The 21,693-nt window shown below is 32.5% G+C and overlaps 2 protein-coding genes across 7 annotated transcripts; one reads left to right on the top strand and one right to left on the bottom strand.

Moving 5' to 3' along the window:
• The first annotated feature begins 600 nt into the window (after positions 1–600).
• Positions 601–7,138, top strand: LOC114938952 (cytochrome P450 307a1). Its single transcript, XM_029313131.2, has 3 exons — positions 601–1,617; positions 3,364–4,155; positions 4,317–7,138. Exons 1-3 carry the CDS (start codon positions 1,221–1,223, stop codon positions 4,643–4,645), a joined length of 1,518 nt encoding a protein of 505 aa, XP_029168964.1. The 5' UTR covers positions 601–1,220; the 3' UTR covers positions 4,646–7,138.
• On the bottom strand, positions 5,980–13,846 carry LOC114939031 (trehalose transporter 1-like protein). 6 transcript variants are annotated; one of them, XM_085483590.1, is made up of 6 exons: positions 13,555–13,846; positions 11,987–12,240; positions 10,844–10,900; positions 9,274–9,412; positions 8,878–9,197; positions 5,980–8,702 (listed from the first exon to the last, which is right to left on the bottom strand). In XM_085483590.1, the coding sequence occupies exons 2-6, from the start codon at positions 12,152–12,154 to the stop codon at positions 7,746–7,748; spliced, it is 1,641 nt and encodes a 546-aa protein (XP_085339716.1). In that variant the 5' UTR covers positions 12,155–12,240; positions 13,555–13,846; the 3' UTR covers positions 5,980–7,745. The 6 variants fall into 6 exon arrangements, with proteins under 6 accessions (XP_085339716.1, XP_085339718.1, XP_085339717.1 ...); XM_085483592.1 differs by having other exon boundaries at positions 11,987–12,637; positions 13,606–13,846; XM_085483591.1 differs by having other exon boundaries at positions 13,606–13,846.
• Positions 13,847–21,693: the final 7,847 nt, after the last annotated feature.

Here is a 21,693-nt window from a genome sequence, read left to right as displayed (position 1 = left end):
CAAGAAACGCGACTCTTTAGCCCTTCTCTCTGTTCTCAGTCGCATATCTGGTCCCTCTCATTTCTCTCTCGATGCATCTTCGATGCACGTCCATAATCCACCTTCTTGCGACTCGGTTCCCGCATACTTATCAAAACGTTCAACTGGCACGGGACCATTACCGGCCGTATCAGTCGGCCGCCTCGCGAAAAACGAAACTTTGTTCTCCGTCCACGTACCCCGTTGTGTAAGTCAAAAGCGAATTACTGTCAATCGCCGATTCCGGTCCGGCGTCTCATCGCGAGTACATTCGAGTACACTGAATAATTCCCACACCACCACTTTGGCTGCCAGAAAACTCGATGGCACCTTAAGGAGAGAAGTCGAGGGCAAGAAGCGTCCCTTGCTTTGCCCAGCGAGGGTCCAGGAGACCCTAAGAGATTATTCTTTTCCCCACCTGTCTACTATTTACGGGCTGCTCTCTCTTCTCTCTCCCTTCTCCGACGCAGTCTTTCGATCATCCCTCCGCCGGCGTGTCCACTTTCCTCCGCTTCCCTTCTCTCTCCACCCTGCGGATCCTGTCGCGGGCTCTATATCAACTCACGAAGTATATCTCTTTTCAGGTTTTCTTGAAATTCGTTTCCGTTGCGGCAAAGGCAGAGGGATACATCTCTTGCGATCGAGTGTCCATCTTCTCCACCTCTTTCTCCTTCTCTTTTTCCTCTTCCTCCACCTCCACCTCCACCGTCACCTCCTCCTTCTCTTCCTCCTGCTCGCTGCCCATCTCGTCTCAACACGAATCCATATGTATGGGGTAGCAGTGCTCGACGCAAATGTGCTGACTACATTACGCCCGGCTATATAAGATAGCCGGACAACCATCCTATCCCCACAGACCGAGCCAGATCGGCGGACCGTTCACAGACGGGCCCACAAGGAGCTTGCGTCCTGATCGGTCAGTAGGTACGATCAGCATTCATATTTCTCTTTGGGGAAGGAAGCGAGAGATTGTCCGGGACTGGAGTCGAGAAGATTCAGGAACAATCGAACCATTAAGATCCACGTGTGTGTCTTGATTCGAAAGAGATTGAATCCAAAGAGACTTTCAATCTGGATAACTCGTTGTTATAAGAAGCGCCAGAAAACTTTCTTCCGGGTCACACGGGAAGGGGAGGCAAGTGGCAGAAGAAGTAACGAGAGCGGGTATTTTTCAGTGAAGAAATTTGTGATTGTGTTGGAAAATGATCTCTATCAGCGCCACGACGTACTTTTTGCTCGCCGTCACCCTTGTGGCTTTGATCTTAATCCTGGTGGATCATATCAGAGGGAAGAAGACGTCAAAGAGGTTGTACGACGGCGAGGAGTCATCCACTTTATTGGATCCACCAGGACCCAAGCCGTGGCCGATCCTCGGTTCTCTTCATATCTTGGGACGGTACGATGTGCCTTACAAAGCCTTCGCCGACCTCGTCAGGGTCTACGATAGTCAGGTGATCAAGCTCAAGTTGGGCTCCCTACCCTGCGTCGTCGTCAACGGACTGGAAAACATTAAGGAAATCTTGATCGCCAAAGGCCACCACTTTGACTCTCGGCCGAACTTCATCAGATATCATCTTCTCTTCGGCAACAAGGAGAACTGTAAGTATCTCATCTTGTATATCTTCTTTTACTACAGCAAAAATAATTTCGGAATTAATTTTTATTTTGAAGAAAGAATTATCATTTTAATTCTTAAAATTCTACACGATATTTCAAATAAGTATCTATTAATTGTGAGAAAAATAATCAAATTTGAACGGTGTAAATAAAGGATAACAAATTCGTTCTTTAAAGCAATAGATTATTTTTTCTTAATTTTTTTTAAATTCTTGCCGATAATCTGTGTAGCAAAAAATCGCAGGAGAGATCCGACATAATTTCGCGTATAATAATAATTAGGAATTAACAGTGGCAGTAAATATTCTCGGTTATTTGTTGAAACAGAAATCGATTACGCTCATGCAACCATAACGAATCACTTTCTCAGCGCTTTAGGTCACGCTTAGTTGTTCACGTGTGTTTAATGTGCGTTTCTCAGGCAGATGAGAAGAAATTTCAGCTGATCGTAATTTATCGCTTGTTGTTAATCATCGATTTCGCGCCGATAGAAAATTTCGCGGTTTGTCAACTGTGTCTAAAAAATCCTAAAAAATCACTCTCCTGCTAATGGCCTTGCTGCGTGATTCACGCATATACTTATACACATACCGTACGCATGTCGATATTTATTTGTCACGCACGCATATTTCTCTCACGCCATTACATTTTTGTCCACTCGCACCGAAACTTGTGCTAAGGTCAGCGCAAGAAGCGGTACCAAGTGCAGCCGGAAAGGTCACGGTACCACTTTCACGTGTTCCTGACTTACCCGGTAGTCGACAAACAGGATCAAGGCTAATATATCAAAACACTGCCATTGTGATCCGAGACAATCGATCTAACTCCTTCCAATCTATTCGTTCATTCTATCCTGATTACATTAGGAAAATCATTAGTTTTAATATTATCATCTTTAGGATTTTTTATTGCGGTATTAGTTGCTCAGTTTCTTGATTTTTTCACATGCTAAATGTTAACAATATATTTTTATATTTTTTAAAAATTATTATTGTACAATATAATATAATATTTTCAAATAAGTCTAGTAGAAAAAGTTTAATACGTATATTTATTAATTATTGTCTGGGAAATCTTTCTTCAAGTTATATAAAATGTTAAAATGCTACAGTTAAAAAAATGTTGTCGGGTTGTGTTTCTCTTTGATTTTGATGTGATAACATATTGTCGTAATGAAAAAACGGGTGGCGCGAGGACGGAGGAGTCGTGGAAAGATTGCTCTTCAGGTTCTCGGGCGGCGTAAAACCGGGTCATTTCCTGCTGCCGTCTTTTCTCCCGCTTCGATTTCATATCAAGTGTACCGGCAGCGTATGCGAATCAATGCCGCATCGTAGCGCGTTCACATTACATTTCCGTGTATATATGTAGTGCACGCAAATTAAAAAGAGAGCATGCGTCGACAAATTTTTCTCTTGAAAATCGATGACGTTTTGCGAACGCGTCGTATTTAGTAATTTGAACCGCGATGTGTTCGCGGAATAGGTATGTTCGCTATCACGATATGATCCAACGTCAGCTGCTTCCGTTGCAAGTTGTTATAAATCATCATATAACAGGAAAAGCGAAACTAGTCGAGGAGAATATATTTATATATAATATCAAAAATATATCCTGAGAAAATTATCTTTTTATTGTTTTATATCTTATATATTTTCTCCGAATGTATATTTTCAATATATATATCAGCAAAATAGATTGAGATGTATGTGCGAATTTTGTTGTCCGCAGCCCTGGCGTTCTGTAACTGGTCGGATGTTCAGAAGACACGAAGAGAGATGCTACGAGCGCATACTTTCCCGCGTGCCTTTACTACACGATACAACCAATTGAACGGCATCATCGGTGGCGAGGTGGAACTGCTGGTAGATTATCTCAACGGCATCGCCGGCGAAAGCTTGCACGCCAAGCCGCTGATCATGCACACGTGCGCGAACGTCTTCGTCAAGTACTTCTGTTCGCGTAGCTTCCCTCTCGGCGACGTTCCCTTTCGCTTAATGATTGAGAATTTCGACAAGGTGTTCTTCGAGGTGAACCAGGGCTATGCCGCGGACTTTATGCCGTTCCTGATGCCGTTGCACCAGAGGAACATGACGAGGATGATTAGTTGGACTCACGAAGTCAAGCAATTCATGGAGAAGTACATCATCGGGGACCGTCTAGCCAACTGGAAAGCGATTATACCCGAAGAGGATTACGTGGACTGTCTGATCAATCACATCAAGACTGATGCCGAACCTAGGATGACCTGGGACATGGCGATGTTCGCGCTGGAAGATATCGTAGGAGGTCACTCGGCTGTCGGCAATCTTCTTATCAAGATTCTTGGATACCTGGTCACTTTACCGCATGTGCAGAGAATGGCGCAGATGGAGATTGACAGCGTCGAGATTCCAGGCAGATTTGTCGGCTTGGAGAACCGGGGAAAAATGCCGTACACGGAGGCTATCATTCTCGAATCGATTAGGCTGATTGCTAGTCCGATTGTACCGCACGTGGCCAACCAGGATAGTTCCGTAGCCGGTAAATCATTTTTTTTTATTTCTCTTTACATAATTTTTCTTGCCTTAATTAATACGTTTGCTAATTTACGAAATCATAATGAAATATTTGCGAATTTTATTAATATAATTTTCGATAATTCGAAAAATTTCGTTGAAATTACTCAAGTCTTTGATTTTCAGGCTATAAGATCGAGAAGGACACGTTTATCTTCCTGAACAACTATGATCTGAACATGTCGGAGGAGCTGTGGACATCCCCTAAAGAGTTCATGCCAGATAGATTCGTGCAAAACGGCAAACTCTCGAAGCCGGAGCACTTTCTACCGTTCGGTGGAGGCCGGAGATCTTGCATGGGCTACAAGATGGTCCAGTATATCAGCTTCTCAACAATAGCTACTCTGCTGAAGAACTTCAACATAGTGCCGGTAGAGAACGAGATCTACAAGGTTCCCATCGGCAATCTGGCGCTTCCAGAGAAGACTTTCAACTTCCACTTCGAGAGACGGTAGGCAGAGTACGACGACGAATTCGATCGGGTCGATCAAGTCGGAATGCAATTTCGATTTCTCGTCGAGTAATCGAGAATGACATTTGACATTTACCTCGACTCGATCACGAGCTATGCTCCCGAAAACTCGGTCACCGATCGCGAAACATCAACGAGACCGAATCGTCGCGTCGTACGGAATACAAAGTTGAAAGAGGATATTCGATGATAAAAAGCAATAATATATCCAACGCGAATCAGCAGCTAAAAAGAGGCTTTTGACTTAAATGAAGCTTTACTGACGTTAGGGAGGATTAGATACAGGAACGAGTGGAAGATATTCCGCCAATAGAGCTTTACTGACATTACTAGATTGTTAAGATAGCTAATTGGATCGCTCCTCGATTCATGTCCTAGATGCAAGAACGCGTGAAGCCGACTTTCGAGTTTTCTTAATTATCTTGTATTTTATTAATTATTTTATATTGTGTGAGATCTGGATTTAATTAAAAGTTATACGATTTGAAAAGTATTGTAGATAGTATTATTGTAGATAATTTTTTTATTTCACCGATTTAATGTTAGTTTAATTTTAATCTTATATGTTATTTTATATTAATAGACTTTTAATTTCTTGTTCTAATTAATTGATTAACAAATTGCAGCGATGAATTAATCGCAAATGAATCTGCAAGATCAATCGCGATATTCTTGCTCAATCAAGTGATAAGTATGGTAGAAGCTCTTTAAGTTTCGACCATGAACGAGAACTGTTTAGGAGAAATTATCACGTCTTGCTTATTATTTGGCGAATCGTCATTTGTGAAATGAGATCTCTTTCGTAGAAATGTTAACAAAAAGGCATATCACAACAGAGAGAGAGAGAGAGAGTGCTAGGGCTAAAGTCCGGACGATTCACGCGTATATATATATATATATATATATATATATATAACTTCGATTTAATACTTAATGATAATCGAAGAAGAAGAAGACTGAACAATAGCATCTTAAATGTGTATTATACAACTGGCATTTATTCCTTGTTGAAGAATGCGCAGTTTTGTTACATGCGTTAGAATCTACTCGCAACAATGAATTTTGCGGAGGATTCCAGCTTATTCCACTTTTCTACTCGAAAACTTAAGATTTTATTTTTACTTTTACGATAGAAAGGTACGAATTTTTTATTTTTTACGCACGTAAATTGTGCATCGTAAATTATACATCGCGTTTTTGTTTCTTCTTCTTCTTGCTCATAATATTGACTTGTAGCATTAATTAAATTATAATGCACGCGTATATTTTCCCATTCTCGTTATATATCGTCGTTTAAAAAAGTCTCGTAACGTAAGATAGTGTGAAGTAGTTTCTATTTAAGAGTACAGAAGCAGAGACAAGGGAGAAAAGCAATTTAAAGGGTCGCATTAAAGAATAAAACTGCGAAGACTCGACATCGTTTTTTCTCGAAATGTTCGAATTCTCGATTTTTGACAGATATTTCTCTTCCTGTACTACCTCGCAGGTAATAATTTATTTTGATTATTGTGCATCTATTAAAGTATTACGTTAATTATTATTACGCATTTCAATTATTCTATATTATTATTATTATTATTATTACATATTATATTGCTTACTATTATCATCTATTATTATTGTCAGTAATCATGATCATCCCATCTCGTCTCGTTTCTCCACCGAATCCCACCTATACTCCACGCTTCGTAAATTGTAAATTATCATGATTGTTATTTAATTATCGTCGGTTGTTACGCAATTTGTTAATTTATTATTTAAGATTTTAATAATAAAATACGAGAGACATTTATATATGTATATATGTAATACTTACGCATGTATTTACATCGTATATATGTACAATATATAATACATTTTTAATATAGCTTTACTTAAATTTATGAATTTGATTATAAATTGATTCATCGATCAATTGCGAAAATTTTAAAACCAAACTTTAAGATTCTGCAATCCCTTGATTTCTTCGCGCAAAATACTTTATACGTAAGAAAATACTTTATTTGTTATAAAAGATAATCTTTACAAAATGATATTCTGGGCGTTGAGTAAACTCTGATTGCAGCATCAGAAAGCTCTTTAATATTAAATATGCAAATAATGTTGTATATCTAACGTGACGCGAATATTTCTACCTGTTATCAGTAACATTCGATTCTTATCGCCGTCGACTTTATGGCGGAGGGAATAAATTAGACTTAACTTGACGTCTACTGTAAAAGATGTAAAGATTTACGGAAACAAACTAGTAATGCGTTATTTGTGCAACTTGTTTGAGTTTAGCACTTAGATAAAGCACCACACATGCCTCCGTATGTGCTTTACCTATTTCTGCACAATGTTTGCGATTATTGAGTAATATTACAGTTTATCACAACGATCAAGTCTTACATAATTTAATTAATTGCACGTATTATCGACACTTTACGTCATATTATTTTTTACATCTTTAGCAATACGATGACTCTTTAATCAATCTCTCTGTGAAAAAGTATTTACGATATAATGATGTTATTAAAACTTGGATTTTACTTTGAAAATATACTCAAACTATTAAACGGTAAATATTGAATTTTAATAAAATAGTATAATATGTGTTGTTTCATTTTTCTGGAGATTCTGGAGATTTCCTTTATGTGAATTTCAGACTAGTAGAAAAATTTAATCTCTAAATTTACATAATTTGCGAACACATTTTAGATTTAAAACTAAATTTTGATATCTAACATTGTTTATGTCATCATTTTGAAAACAAGAGCTCCTTTGTAATGTTTTATTTCTCCTTTTGTAAACGCTGATATTTTTATATTTACGTTACTTTTTCTCAAATTTTTACAAAAAATCTAAACACATTAAGGAGAAATCTCACATATTTAAAATAAATAGTGAAGTATCTCAGTAATTTAAAGAAGCTCTTCTTATTTCATTCATCATTGCATCTCGAGGCATTGCAAAACGACGTTTATTTCGTCAACGTCAATCACGCAATATTCGTAATGTTGAGTGCTTCGATCTCGTTTTCCTTCAAATACTAATTGCAATTTGCTATATATTTCTTTCGTCCATATAAGCAATAAATATTCTTAATTTCTTTGAGAATCAACGGCATTCGAAGCTTTTTTTCCTTCGACTATCGGTAATTCCGCCGGTAATTCAAAGGCCTTCTTCTTCGAGAACATGTCCTCGATCTCGCGCAGAGTCTTTCCCTTCGTCTCGGGCAGGAAGAACCAGATGAATATCACGCCGATGAAAGAGATAATCGCGAAGAAGAGAAACACGCCTTCCATGTTCATCAGTCTCTCCATGTCCGGATACGTCTTGACGGTTATCGCGCTGAAGATGTAACCAATAGCGACCGTCAGATTGGACAGTATGTCCTTAACTTTGGACGGATATATTTCGCCTACCATGGCGAACGGAATGATCAGGTAACCTAGAGCACTCGTGAAGATGTACATCATCATGCACACTACCGGTATTATCCCGTTGTCCGACATTTCAATTCCATTTTCGGACAGATAGAGGTAGATCGACAGGCAGCCTATGAAAATTGTCATTCCGATGCCGGAGATTATCGACGGTATTCGTCGACCGTATTTCCGGGATATAAAGGCCGTTAAAAGACTGACTGAGAAACGCGAGGCGCCTATCAGAATGGCGCCGATGTAAGGATCTATCTGGATTCCGGACTTCTGCATAATCCCAACCGCGTTGTATATGACGACGAAGATTCCGGAGAATTGTTGAAAGAAGAAGTAGCTGAGCATTATTCCGAACGGCACCAGGGAACTTCTCTTCACCAGGTGCTGCAGCAGATTCTGATTCTTCTTCTGCGGCCGCGGCTTCAACTCCAATATAAGTTCCGCCGGGGCCGGTTGATCCTTTGGTATGCCGCGGAACCTTTTCATGATCTCCAGCGCTTCTTCAGGTCGATTCTGATCTCGCAGCCATAGCGGCGACTCGGGTAACACTAGTATAATCAGAGAAATCGCTATCACTGGAAATACAGCGCATATCAAGGCCACTGATCGCCAGTCGTCCTTTAAAAGAAAAAAAGGATCATACAAATTAGATGCATTATGATTCATACTGATAATTATATGTATAACCATAGCAATACGCATTCAACTTATAAAACAAGTCCTAGGTTTGTTTACACGAATAGTTAGCTATTGGTTTTTTTAAGCAGTGAGGTGCAATTGGCGAACTTTTTACCTTGAAAAAATATCCAAAGATGTAAACGATGAGAACTGAGAAAGCGGTGCAGACGCTGGTCCACGTGACCATTGTGCCTCGCCACTTCGAGCCGGCTACTTCCGCCGAGTACACCGTCGTCGGGACGGATGACATGCCGGTAGCTACACCGGAAATCGCTCTTCCCACCAGAATCAGCTCGTAACTGTTCGACAGGTAAATTGTCACCCAACCTACCAGCGAGATGAACGACGTCGCAAACATGCTGGTCCTTCTTCCTCGTCTCATCACAAGACTCGAGACTATGCAACCTATGGGCGTACCAAACGCCGATATAGTAGCTGCGACATAAAAAAAGAATTTTTGGCAAAAATCGAAATAGATGATACGCTAACATAACTAACATCAATCACTAACTCATCCAATTTGCCTGGCCTTCGTCTAGATATAAATCGTCGATTTTTGGAATTTTCATCGCAGGCTCCGCCACGGCGCTGTAACCGAAACCCATCCCTGGACCCAGCACGACAGTAGTGGCACAGAAGCCCATCAATACCTGTAAAAGAGACATTTTTCAAGTACAAAAGAATCAGGAAATATCGAGAGGAATTGCGTGAAAACAACACGCGACATGGCATTATAAAAAAAAGTTTTTAAAAATAATCTTGACAGAAAACAATGGTAAACAGATGCAGGAGGTATTGTAAATAGTGTGACAAGAAAAGCTAAAGTTAACTTAAGCGTGTATCAACCAGTCATCGAATTTTTTATCAGAGTAATTTCCTTATCGCATGCATCTACTGATGCAGTTGTTACACATGCAAATAATATGAGAACCGGTTTAACGATCGGAGACAACAGGAAATATGAAGCCGGTAATTAAAAATACGCTTTAAAATCTCGTTATAAAAAAATCATAGTTTTAGTCGACCTAAAATCGAGCTGAACGTGATATAATTTGTGCGCGATAGAGCCTTATACATATTTAGAGAAAATTAAGATGTACGTCAAAGAAAACACCTTGTAATATTGATAGAGTATATCTTATCATTACTGTGCAATGATATTATGATCTTGAGATTCGGTATTTTTTGCGATATCAGAACCAAGTTATAATTATTGCATTGCTCAAGAATTACAATATTTTATATGAAAAATCACAAAATCTTTAATAATATATATTGAATGTTTTCGCATTGATGTAAAACACATGTTATGATGTTACGTTAACTCACAATTAGATGCATAGTAAAAAATGCAATTACGAATAAATCATAGAGCAATTAAAAATCGCAGCGAATGCAATTTTTTTTCACAAACTTAAGATTTTTGTGTTGCATATATATCCTATCTTCTAATCTTTAAAAATCGTTATAAAGATGTTTCTTTGCAGATTTCTTTTACAATTAACAATTAATCATGTTACTGACATATGTAAAGATTTTCTAATAATCTGTATAATTTCTCATCTTATATAAATAGTCGAGTTGACTAGGAAATTTAAATCTATTACATATCTTGTTTCTATTTCATCATTTAACTTATATTCTATCTTGCGTATGTTGTATTTCAATTCCGAGGTGATTCAACACTGATTGATTAAAAAATTACACAGATTTATAATATTCTTATTATGAAATTATATCTGATGACAATCATAAATTCAAAAGGGTTTAGTATCATACTATTCACGCAATCGAAACAGACAAATTATTTTAGCAATAAATTAAAGTTAATTTGTTTCATATTTAATACTAATATTTGTTATTTTTATGTAAATTTCGAGGTAGTATTTTTATCAATGATGTGCTTATTATTCCACAAAGTAATATGTTCACCTGTATAAATTTCAACATTTGATAAGCGATACTATCGTTCATGATTGTGACGTAATATCTTAAGCTTATCTTTATCTTTTAATAAAGTAATTAATTAAAAAAGAATCAGTCATTATTTTGATAAGAGTATAAAAAATTTTAACATGTACCTGATAAATTACTCCATTTCTTTCCCACTTTTTCTTTTCGTCAGTGCTGGGTTCCATCTGCAAAACAACAAGATTGAAATACAATTTTTACATTATCGTCTGTATTTCCAAATCTGATTTTCATGAATATATTTTATAATTTTTGCAGTAATTTCTTCGATCATCAAATTTATGATCCATATATTAAATTTTAAGATAGTAAACTGTCAAACAATGTTAACAATATTCATAAACATAATGCATATTTGAATATAATTATTGTTGCGCGATTGGAGCATGTTGCAACGCATATCTGCATTTCTTATGATGATGCTCATAAATTGTTCGATAGCGTCCAATGGAATTTTATAAATTCTGAATTGTTATTATAATGCAGAAAATAATCATCATTCTTCGAAGATAAATCTTCAATTCTTTAAAGAAAAGGAAGAGACTTACTTAGAAGGAAGTAAAATAAAAGACAGAAAGTAAAATAATTAAGATAAATAGACAAACTTGAAAAAAACTCACATTTTTTTATTATTGATTCTCGAAAAGAATTAAGTATTTATGTTGAGAAACTTTTTCAGCAATAACGTCGAGAGAATCGAAAAAGGTTAATCAAGAAAATAAATAGAAGCATATAGAAAGCATTGATATTTAAATATAAAAGACAACTTTTTTAAATTAAAAAAGATTGCAACTTATTAAATAGGCCTTTTCTCGAGCAGGAAACACAAATAAAAATCATCATTGTTTGACATACAAAACATCGATTAACTTAAGAATATGTATATAATATACTATTCGCATTTTGACAATCGTTATGTAATTTTAAGTTTATTTTGTAAAAAACTTATTTTACAAAATATGTAATCATTGTTTATATTGATTTTGACTGGCAACTGAAGAAGGCATAAGTAGATACACAAAACGTCATTAATTTTTCGCCATTAATTTAATAAATAAATATCTGACATCTGATAACGTCGTTTAATTTTATTTAGTTATTTAATTTTTATTTTTGTTCCCTGCTCGAGAAAAGACCTACTATTTATTAGTTTTTTCATATTTCAAACTATCGAGCCAATTAGCATAAGTATTGCAACTTATTGGTGACATACAATTTAAATTTATTGCATTTCATCTAAAATATATACATACCTTGATCTCGACGCATGATGATGTGCGTCCATTTATATTATTAACGTCGATTCGTCCATTTATAATATTAACATCAGTTAATTCATTCACGCTATTAACGTCGATTTGTTTATTCATATTATTAATATCTGTTCTATTTACGTTATCAGTATCTATTGTATTCACCATGATGTTCTTTTCTCTACACTTTGTTTCTCGATTATTAATTAATCGAGTAATATAACAAACACTAATTTATGTAGTAATTTTTCCGGCTATATCGAGTACAAAAATATGATTTATATGATTTTAGAAAATAGTATTAGTTTTTTTTTATCTTTCACAAGTACCACTTCTCTTTTCGCTCTTTCTTTCACGGCTCAATTCTTTATATCTTTTTATAATCCTCTCAATGAGTATTTATATATGCGATAATTAGTTCGATATCATATCACAAAGTACTTAAAAATCTCATCAACATTCATCGACTAAGTTTGCTGAGTACTTAATAGATACAAAAGCATTGACTTGAGATCTGATTACTTAAAGAAAATTTCAGCAAATTACAGTTAATTAATTGAGCTAAATTAAACTGTTCGTAATGATCCGCGGGTTTTAGATGCAAGAAGATTCGCGTCACCTTCTCCTTCGCTCCTTTTTAATTTTCTTTATCTAAATACAGGATTGTCACACACATGTGTGTACAATAAATATCGACGAAAATTATTTATTATGCTAATAATTATTTATTTATGTCATCCGCGGAAATTTACAATTTCGTGCAAGATTATATATATCTTTGATCTTTATGTAACAATTACAAATGTGTCAAATCTATTGTCTATTATTGTTTTCGCGATTCAGGCGAAGAGCGCGAAAACCGCTCATGACACTGCTTCGAGAAATTCTGAGGAACAACTGTCACGTTTTCCGACACACGCGGTTTCTAGGTCTCAGATATATCTCCGGATCTCAAAAAGCGCGCGCCGAATAATACTCGTTATTCAGTCCGAACGATCTCTTTTCACGATCGTAATAAAGTATTAGGTTGTTCGAAAAGTTCGTTTCAACGTATTTCTATGTAATCAGTAAATGCAATGGCACTACAGACGATTTTCTGCTTAGCAGATAATTTCACATAGATAGTATAGTCTTCAGTTGGACTAATTGAAAACTGCCATCGCACGAAAACGCTCTGAACTGGCGTGGAATTGTCTTCCACCATGATAACGCCAGACCTCACGTCGCGATGTCTATCCGTAAGAAACTATATCAGACGTAAAATGGGACGTTTTTTCTCATTCTCCATATTCTCCCGATCTTGCCCCACCTGACTACTACCTATTTCTTTCTTTGAAAAATTTTCTTCAGCACGAGAAATTTGAGTTATTCGAAATCCTCAAAAATCATCTCGATCAATTCTTCGTCAGTAAGAAACCTTCATTTTGGAAGAAAGGTATCATGTTACTTATTCCGTGAAAGATGGGCCAAGATGGTTGAATAAAACGGTACATATTTGCTGAAATAAAGTTTCTCTTTGTGTAAAATATTGCGTTGAAATTTATATTTAAACGAACTTTCCGAACAACCTAATATTTTATAAATAGATCCAAGGTATCTTATAAATAGGTCAAGTTTACGTCGCACGATCGATCTTCATCGAGCGAAAAGCAGAAATATTTCTTCTTAATGAGGTAGTTACATTGACACTTCGCGAGCTTCCCGATTAACGCGAGATACAGGTCGCGGTTGTGATCAGCGCTAACCGAGAACTCGTTATTGACTGAAGACGACGCAGGGATTTTATCTAGTAACACCCGGCTCTGCGTTTCTTCACTCTGTGAGACTATTCGCGTCGTGTGACGATTTGCTGTATCGACGCGCAGCGACGCGCTTGCGAATGTCAAATATACATATACACCACCGTTTCATCTCTATATTGGCTCTGATAAAGAGATGATTACGTAAAAAAAAAAAAAAAAAGAAATACAATCGAGAAGAGACTGTTGATGGTTGCTGACCCGTGATTCTGCATAATAATGTCTGGACACAGTCTAATTGCATTAATGATATATAACTTTAGTGGAAAAAATTGTCACGTTTCAACATTGTTCTGATAGATAGAAAGAAAGGAAAATATAATCTAATTATAATTATTATAGATAAAGACAGGAGAATAATACATTGTGCAAGAAATGTTTGGAAATATAGATTTAAAGTTTTATACAAGAAAAGATTAAATATTTATTTATCGATACATAGGATTATACATGAATATTTAATCCGCAACACCTGTTTTATTTCACCATTGGAACCAGAGTGAAAGGCTAATTAATAGTCAACGAACTTTAGTTTGACTTCATGATTTGATCAATAAATTCTGTACTACAAATTTATATTGTCACTCGTAAATCCGTTCCGGTTTTCCCGATATACATTTGCGTAATTTCTTATAATATATTATATTGGATTCCTAAAGATACTCATTAAAAAATGTATTTTATATTAGTAAAATTATATGTACTTATGTGAAATTATATGTACTTATGTGAAAATTATTTATCACAATTAAAAGCCATTCTCTTGCATGTGTGGGCAATTTAAATGAAAAGTCCTCAGTTTATTCATATTTAGTTTAAAAAGATAAAAATATTATTTTTTTATTTTCTACGTTAATGCATAATTTTATATAATAATATTGCTCCGGGTACTCAAAACAATAGACTCGATACTGGTTTTGATTAAGGCAATTAGGGTCATTTTCTTGCAAGAAAACAACACGACAATATATCACAGTCTCATATAAACAAATAATGCCAATCCTTGCACAACAAAGTTGAATATACTTACAAACATAGTAATAACGCGTCATTACTTTGTCAAATAGGGATTGTCATATCAAGAATAATATTTTTGTTGCATATAAGATTTTTGTAGATGAATTTAATAAGAGTATTGTTTTCTTCTATTTGTTTTCCTGAATTCAATTAATTCGTTGACAAAATGTTGAATTAAAATGATTGTCGTCGCACTTTATTAGTTTTTATTGATGAGTTAGCGCATCAGATACTACAAATAAACCCGATTTAACGTAGCAAATATTACAAATAAACTCCAAAAAATATATTTATAATTTTATATAAAATTTTTATATACAAATATATCTATAATATCTGTATATCTGTAGAATATTTTAAGAAAGTAAAATTCATTATCTAAACAACTTGTAATCTTAATGTGTACGCGTATTTTTTGATTTTTTAAATATTTAATATCGTTTTACATAAAACTGGATATATATACACATAATATACATATATAGAAAAAAGACTGCTATCACGCAGCATATTTTATGTTTTAATAGCATATTTCATTAATATCATATGGACAGCGAAGAGATTTGTTATGGTTTACTAATTTTGTTTGCTAAAAATATATATTGTTTGCTAATTCTGCAAATTATATTGCTATAAATAAACTGTTATTATTATTAACTGTTTTTATTTGTATCAGTAATGATAATTTTACTATAGTAGTAAAATACATTAGCTAGACTAGTTTTCTTTAACAGCAAATTAATATTTATATAAACAAATTAACTCAGCAAAGTTTTTTATCTTGTCAATTAAATAGGTTTAAAAAAAAATTATAACACCAAAATTTAATTGCTGTCGCATCAAATATACAATATAATGACGTTTTGGTAACAGCAAAATTATTTTTTTCTATGATATAGTATATATATAATATTATATATACTATAAAATATTATATATACATATATTTAAAAAAATATACAATATATATACATATATATATGTAAATATTTAAGAACATATACATATTATATATTTAATCAATAATAAATAAATTTAGAAAATAATTATTGTATATGTATTTCAGAATAAAAAAATTCTTAATCTTTTTTTGTCTTTTTTATAATTGAAAATAAATTTTAATAATGACAGCAATGACAATGATTGTGGCAAAGAAATATTAGAATGCATGTCCAGGGTCGAAGCGTGTTTAATTGTAAGCCCAATGATGTTGGGTATCGATGTCGCAGGTCATCAGATGCGCGCTCTTATGAATTAGAAACGATTAAAGACGACAGAGCCGAACATATGTTATCATGGAACTCTTAGCACGCTTGCGTAAAGGAGATTAACAGACATAAAGTCATAACTAGATCGCGAGGACGAAACGATTTCCAAGACTGACCGACAATGTGATATTCAAAGAGACGCAGTTGAAGTTTCTTAATTTTCTGGCACGATAAAAAAGTCGGGCAATACAATTTTTGCAACGTGTTCTGAATCATTGCATACTCGAATTAAGATAGAAACTGAAATTGATTTTCTCAGATAATTGTGTTGTCATTTTATCATTATCTTGCGACTAAGACTTTATCATTTCGTAATATAATCAATTCAATTAATAAAGCGGATAAGGTCAAAGTCAATTGTAATTTTATAGATTGGATTTGAAGTTTTTAAGTTCTATTCTTCAGTACTTATTTATTGCTCTAAAATTAATTATAGCGATTTAACTAGTAGTATAAATTAATAATTAATAATGGTATGCATAAATACAGATAATATTTGGAAATTTATAAGATACCTGAATACACAGAACGCATTACACTTAAAATTGTAAATAGAAATTAAGAATTACAATAATACATTAAGCTTCGGATTAATTAAAAATAAACTTGGGATTAATATCGTTTTTTTACGAAAAACTTCAATTTATAAAGAAACATTATGATCTTAATTTTAATCAATAATTACACATAAATTGGAATATTTATAAGTAAGTCTTTTGATATAAATACACAGCATTAGACTAGAATAAGATTTCCGATAAGAAGCATTCACAAGCAAGGTAATAGAATTCGAAAAGTGTCTGGACCTACCTGAATGAAACGACGGCTTTCGTCTGCAGGAGAAAACATTTTTGAGTCTTTTTTGGGCAGTCAATACAGTCGAATTGTCGATGCAGTGCAAAAACGAAATCACCTCTTACACACTGATTTTAAAATTGACTGGAACTGGAAAGTTTTTCTTCCTAAAATTTAGAATGTTCTTCCTTAACAATCTATTAATTAGCAATATGTCGCTCTTTTCACAAATCCATTAAGAACTCACTTTAATTATCGATGAACGAATCTGCAATGATGAATTTGTTGTATGCTGATTGCTGATAACAAATTTTGTTTGCTAGAAATACAAGTATCGTTTATGTTAAAACACTGCAGAGGAATTGAACATATCTTTTGACACGATTCATCGCTATCGGCATTAATACTGATAAAAACATGCATCGCCTCCAAAGTATCTCGTAATGCCTTGTCACTTTTTTTTATGAGTGCGCGCACCAAAACTGATTGTTTGGCACTTGATGCTATATATATATATATATATATATATATATATATATATGTAATATGTAGCGCTACGAGTGAGAATCGTGTTTATTCATTTGGAATGACGATACCGTAAAGTGACTCTCATATTTAGTTAGATTTTCACAGTAATTCACGTGACGAAAGTGTGAATTTGCAATACATTAAAACCGACAGTATGACAAAGATGAGGAGACTTATTTGTACGGAATCTTAAAGTAAAATTCTATATAATATTCCATACTTTTAGCAACAAATCTTTTCAAAACAGCACAAAGAAGAAAAGCTTTCAAAGAAATCTTAAAAAGATAGTATCATTATGTTATATTAAAATTGTACGAAAAAATACATGTACGTTTTCTCAAAATTTGCATATATCTATTTTTACTTTGACAAGGAATAACTCTTGAGATACAAGCAATAATACAATTAAAATGATTTTATTTGTGTCTATTCCTTGTTTATCTTATTATTACATTAAATAATTAATAATAAGTAAATATATAAAATTGTACGTGCATATTTACAGAAGTGCAGATGATCGCTTATTTTATCTTGATCGCAAAGTTCGACTTCTAATAACAAAGTAATAGAATAATATAATAAAGTATAATTATCATATTTAAATATAATCATATTTATTAATAATGACTTACTCTCGATTACGGAATGCTTTTTTTACAACAGTATTTATAAAGACACAAGAGCTGGAAAACATCGCATAGTGAAGTTACTTCTTCACTTATTAATACTAAGCTGTTAAGTATAGGCATATGTGGTATAATAAATATTAGGTATACGTGAATAAATGTGTAAGATATGTAGGTACGAAAAGATAAATCATAGTCAGATACTTTTAATAACGTAACAACAATTGCTGAACAATTCAAAATAATTCGCAACTCTTCGATGCTTGCAGAGTTATAATATATATTCCACCAAGTACAGAAGCTTCCTCAGGCCATTCACCATCACTTTCATCTCTATCTCGTTCGGGTACATCGTCGTGCAGTTTATCTAACGATGGTAACCCAAGACAAAGACCATTTATTTTTACTGCATAGTATCCCTTTACCATATATAAATGTTTTTTGCATATCAAATAAAACAAAAGAGAAGACGAAAATGCAGATAGAAGAAATCTGTAGAGGCAAAGTTGAAAATTGATCGACGATAGTACATGCAAAACGAATAAAATAACTAATGATAAACATTACACAATATTTTTGTGTTCATGATAAAATTGCAGCTGACATAGATATTTTTCAGAAATAAATTAATAATAATTATTAAACATATTAGAATAGATAAAGAAATTGGAATCCAGTTTCTATGTCCCTCTAGAGCGCCAAAAGAGAAGCTAACAAACGGCTCATAGGATATATTACAATCGAGATACGCGAGGAAAAAATTACATAAACAATTTCTAACAATCAAATAATTACAAAGAAATATATTTTTACTTCTTTAGCAATACAAATTAAATTTAATGGTTTTATAATGAAATCAAAATATAATATGTTCATATTTATGAAAGCGCTTAAATTAATATTTCAATGTAACTGAGTATTATATATTAATGTTTTTAAATAATAATTAATGTACAATATAGGTAAAGTAGATAGATACAGATAATTCTTATCAAAATTTAAAAAAAAATTTCTTTTTTTTATAATTTAACATATTATTAGTATTTTTTTTCCTTAATATATTTTTCTTTTCTCCTATACAAAACTATTAAAAATCAATAATTAAACAGGAAATTAATATTACAAGTATTACTTAAGTTTTTATTTAAGTTTTAATTATATCAAATATATACATATATATATGTACATGCAGTGTATCTCACAATCATCATATAATATATTAATAGTATATTCTAGAGATAAAATAGAGTCGAAAATCTTAAATATAAAAATGTCAAGGACACATTAGATTTTTTTAAGTAATAAATATAAATGATCAAAATTGGTTAATAATATCGCGTAAAATTGGTACGCTCAGGCTTGTAATTACTCTTACATGTATATCGATCTGTCATCTTATTGATTTTCATAAATCTGATATTAATTTTTATTGCATGCACTATCATTTTATTGCAAATATCATTTTTTCAAGCATTATTATTGGACCGAAAAAGATGCAAATACACAGATGCATTAATGCTTCTACCGCGAATGATTGTCACGAATATGTCAAGATTAGTCAAGAGTGCCATGAGCATGAGCCTAGACACTCGTAACATAAATCTCATATTTTTCTTGTCTATGTTTCTTTAAATGGAGTACCGGAGGGATTTATTACAATAAAAATTTCAAATTATTGACATTTAATTTAATTTAATTACTTTATATCGGAACCAAGAGCGCTTTGTGCACTACTAATCATAAAAAATAACTATCCTTGAAGCTGACGCATTATCATCTGATTTTTTCTAACTCATTGTAATTTAAATTTCTATTTTAAAATGAGAACCTTAGTAATAAAATTTTTACTGTTTATATATTTTTTCTTATAATTGGAACGAGTTTCTAATTCTATTTTTCAATTTTATATTATATATTTATGTATAAATATATCGGCAAAATTAAAAAATAAAAGTTCATTGTCAGTGGTAAGAGCAGTCGCCTGGTAAGCAAAAGACTGGGATTCGTTACTCGATTCAGCGACTTCGGACCGATATTTTATTACTCGCCTACATATTTTTATGGGAGTAACATAGAGATATCAGAGGATAATATAAGAATTAAAAATCTCGTATTGAGAATAAATATAATTCCTATGTAAGTCTTGTCAGTCGCCACCCAAATAAAATTCATGCCTCATGCAGTTATCTAATTCTAGCAAAAATTAATTTTCGCTATAACTAATGCACCAACATCCGTGTTTGGCTTTTATAACCAGTTTATTTCAAATATATAAAAAATAGAAAAAATTCGCTCCAATTATATATAAGAAAAAAACAAACATAAAAAGAGGGATGTGCACAAATGAGACTAAATAATAATTGGTTTCTAAACTTTATTACAAATGATTATCTATCAGAAACAATTTAATAACATATGTAATAAAAAAAATTACTTGTAATTTAAAAATCACTATTACTATATTTATATTATACTTATATTCCGAAAATATAGCAATTCATCGTTTACTTCTTTATTACATGTATCACAACAAACACCAAAATTTAGACTAAAAAAGTTTTTGAATTTCCTGGCTTTTTCCTTGTAACATGCTTATTTTGCCGTACTGAATACAAAATCATTAATTAACTTATTTGACTTAATTATTTAATTAAAGATACATGCATAGAAAGGACAAAATTATTCTCGCTTGCTTAAATTGAAATCAAAAGATAAAAAAACTTAAATTTAAAACATTATTAACTATAAAATTATTAAAATATTATTATTTATTAAAATAATAAATATTTATATTTATTGTTTTAATAATAAAAATATTTTAAATACAATATAAAAAACAACCGAAAAGAATTGTATTATGCAAAATAATCATTCAAGTATGAATATTATTTACGAAAGTTATTCGAAATAGAGCAGAACGCTAATAGAAGTAATATATATATATATATATATATATATATATATATATATATATATAATATATTTTTTGAAAATACTCATGTAAAATATCTATTTTTAAAATTAATATTTAAATTATTTATATAAGTAATATTCGAAATATGTTTTTTCTTACAGATATTATAAAATATTGCTTGTAACAATATTGAATGTACTTGACAGTTGCTCTAAGTAATACGATCCTTTTCGATTTTATTTTTTCAGATTATTTTATTGTTTGAACGTACATTTGATAGGCATTAAAACTTTCTCTTTGAAAATATTTATACAATTTAATTGAAAATTAGAATTGCTTAAAATATTATTCAAAAAAGAAAAGTTTAGAAAATATATTTTTAAAAATTTTGAATGTTTTTTTATAAAAAAAACTTTCTTATAACACCTATATAAAAGAAATCACGATAAAATAATTATGTTAATTATATCATATTATAAAACAGAATTTTAAAGTATATACAGTTTAAAACCTATGTTTTTGGTTGCACTGTAAACATAAAACAAATTGTAAAAGAGATTAAAGATTTATGCATACCTAGTATATGTATCACCGTTATGTTAACATATAACGTCAAATATTGATTTTTATGTAAATTTTATATAAGAAAATGTATCGACACACAAACTCGAGATTTGATAATGAAATAATAATCGTAATATCGCCAAATCGTAATATATTCAAAGAAAGCTAATATATAAATCTACAAGTAAGTTCTCTT

The sequence above is a fragment of the Nylanderia fulva genome, unplaced genomic scaffold (assembly GCF_048542155.1).
Source record: "Nylanderia fulva isolate GAGA-0341 unplaced genomic scaffold, ASM4854215v1 Scaffold26, whole genome shotgun sequence".
Classification (NCBI taxonomy): Eukaryota; Metazoa; Arthropoda; class Insecta; order Hymenoptera; family Formicidae; genus Nylanderia; species Nylanderia fulva.
This window is presented reverse-complemented; position numbering and strand designations above follow the sequence as displayed.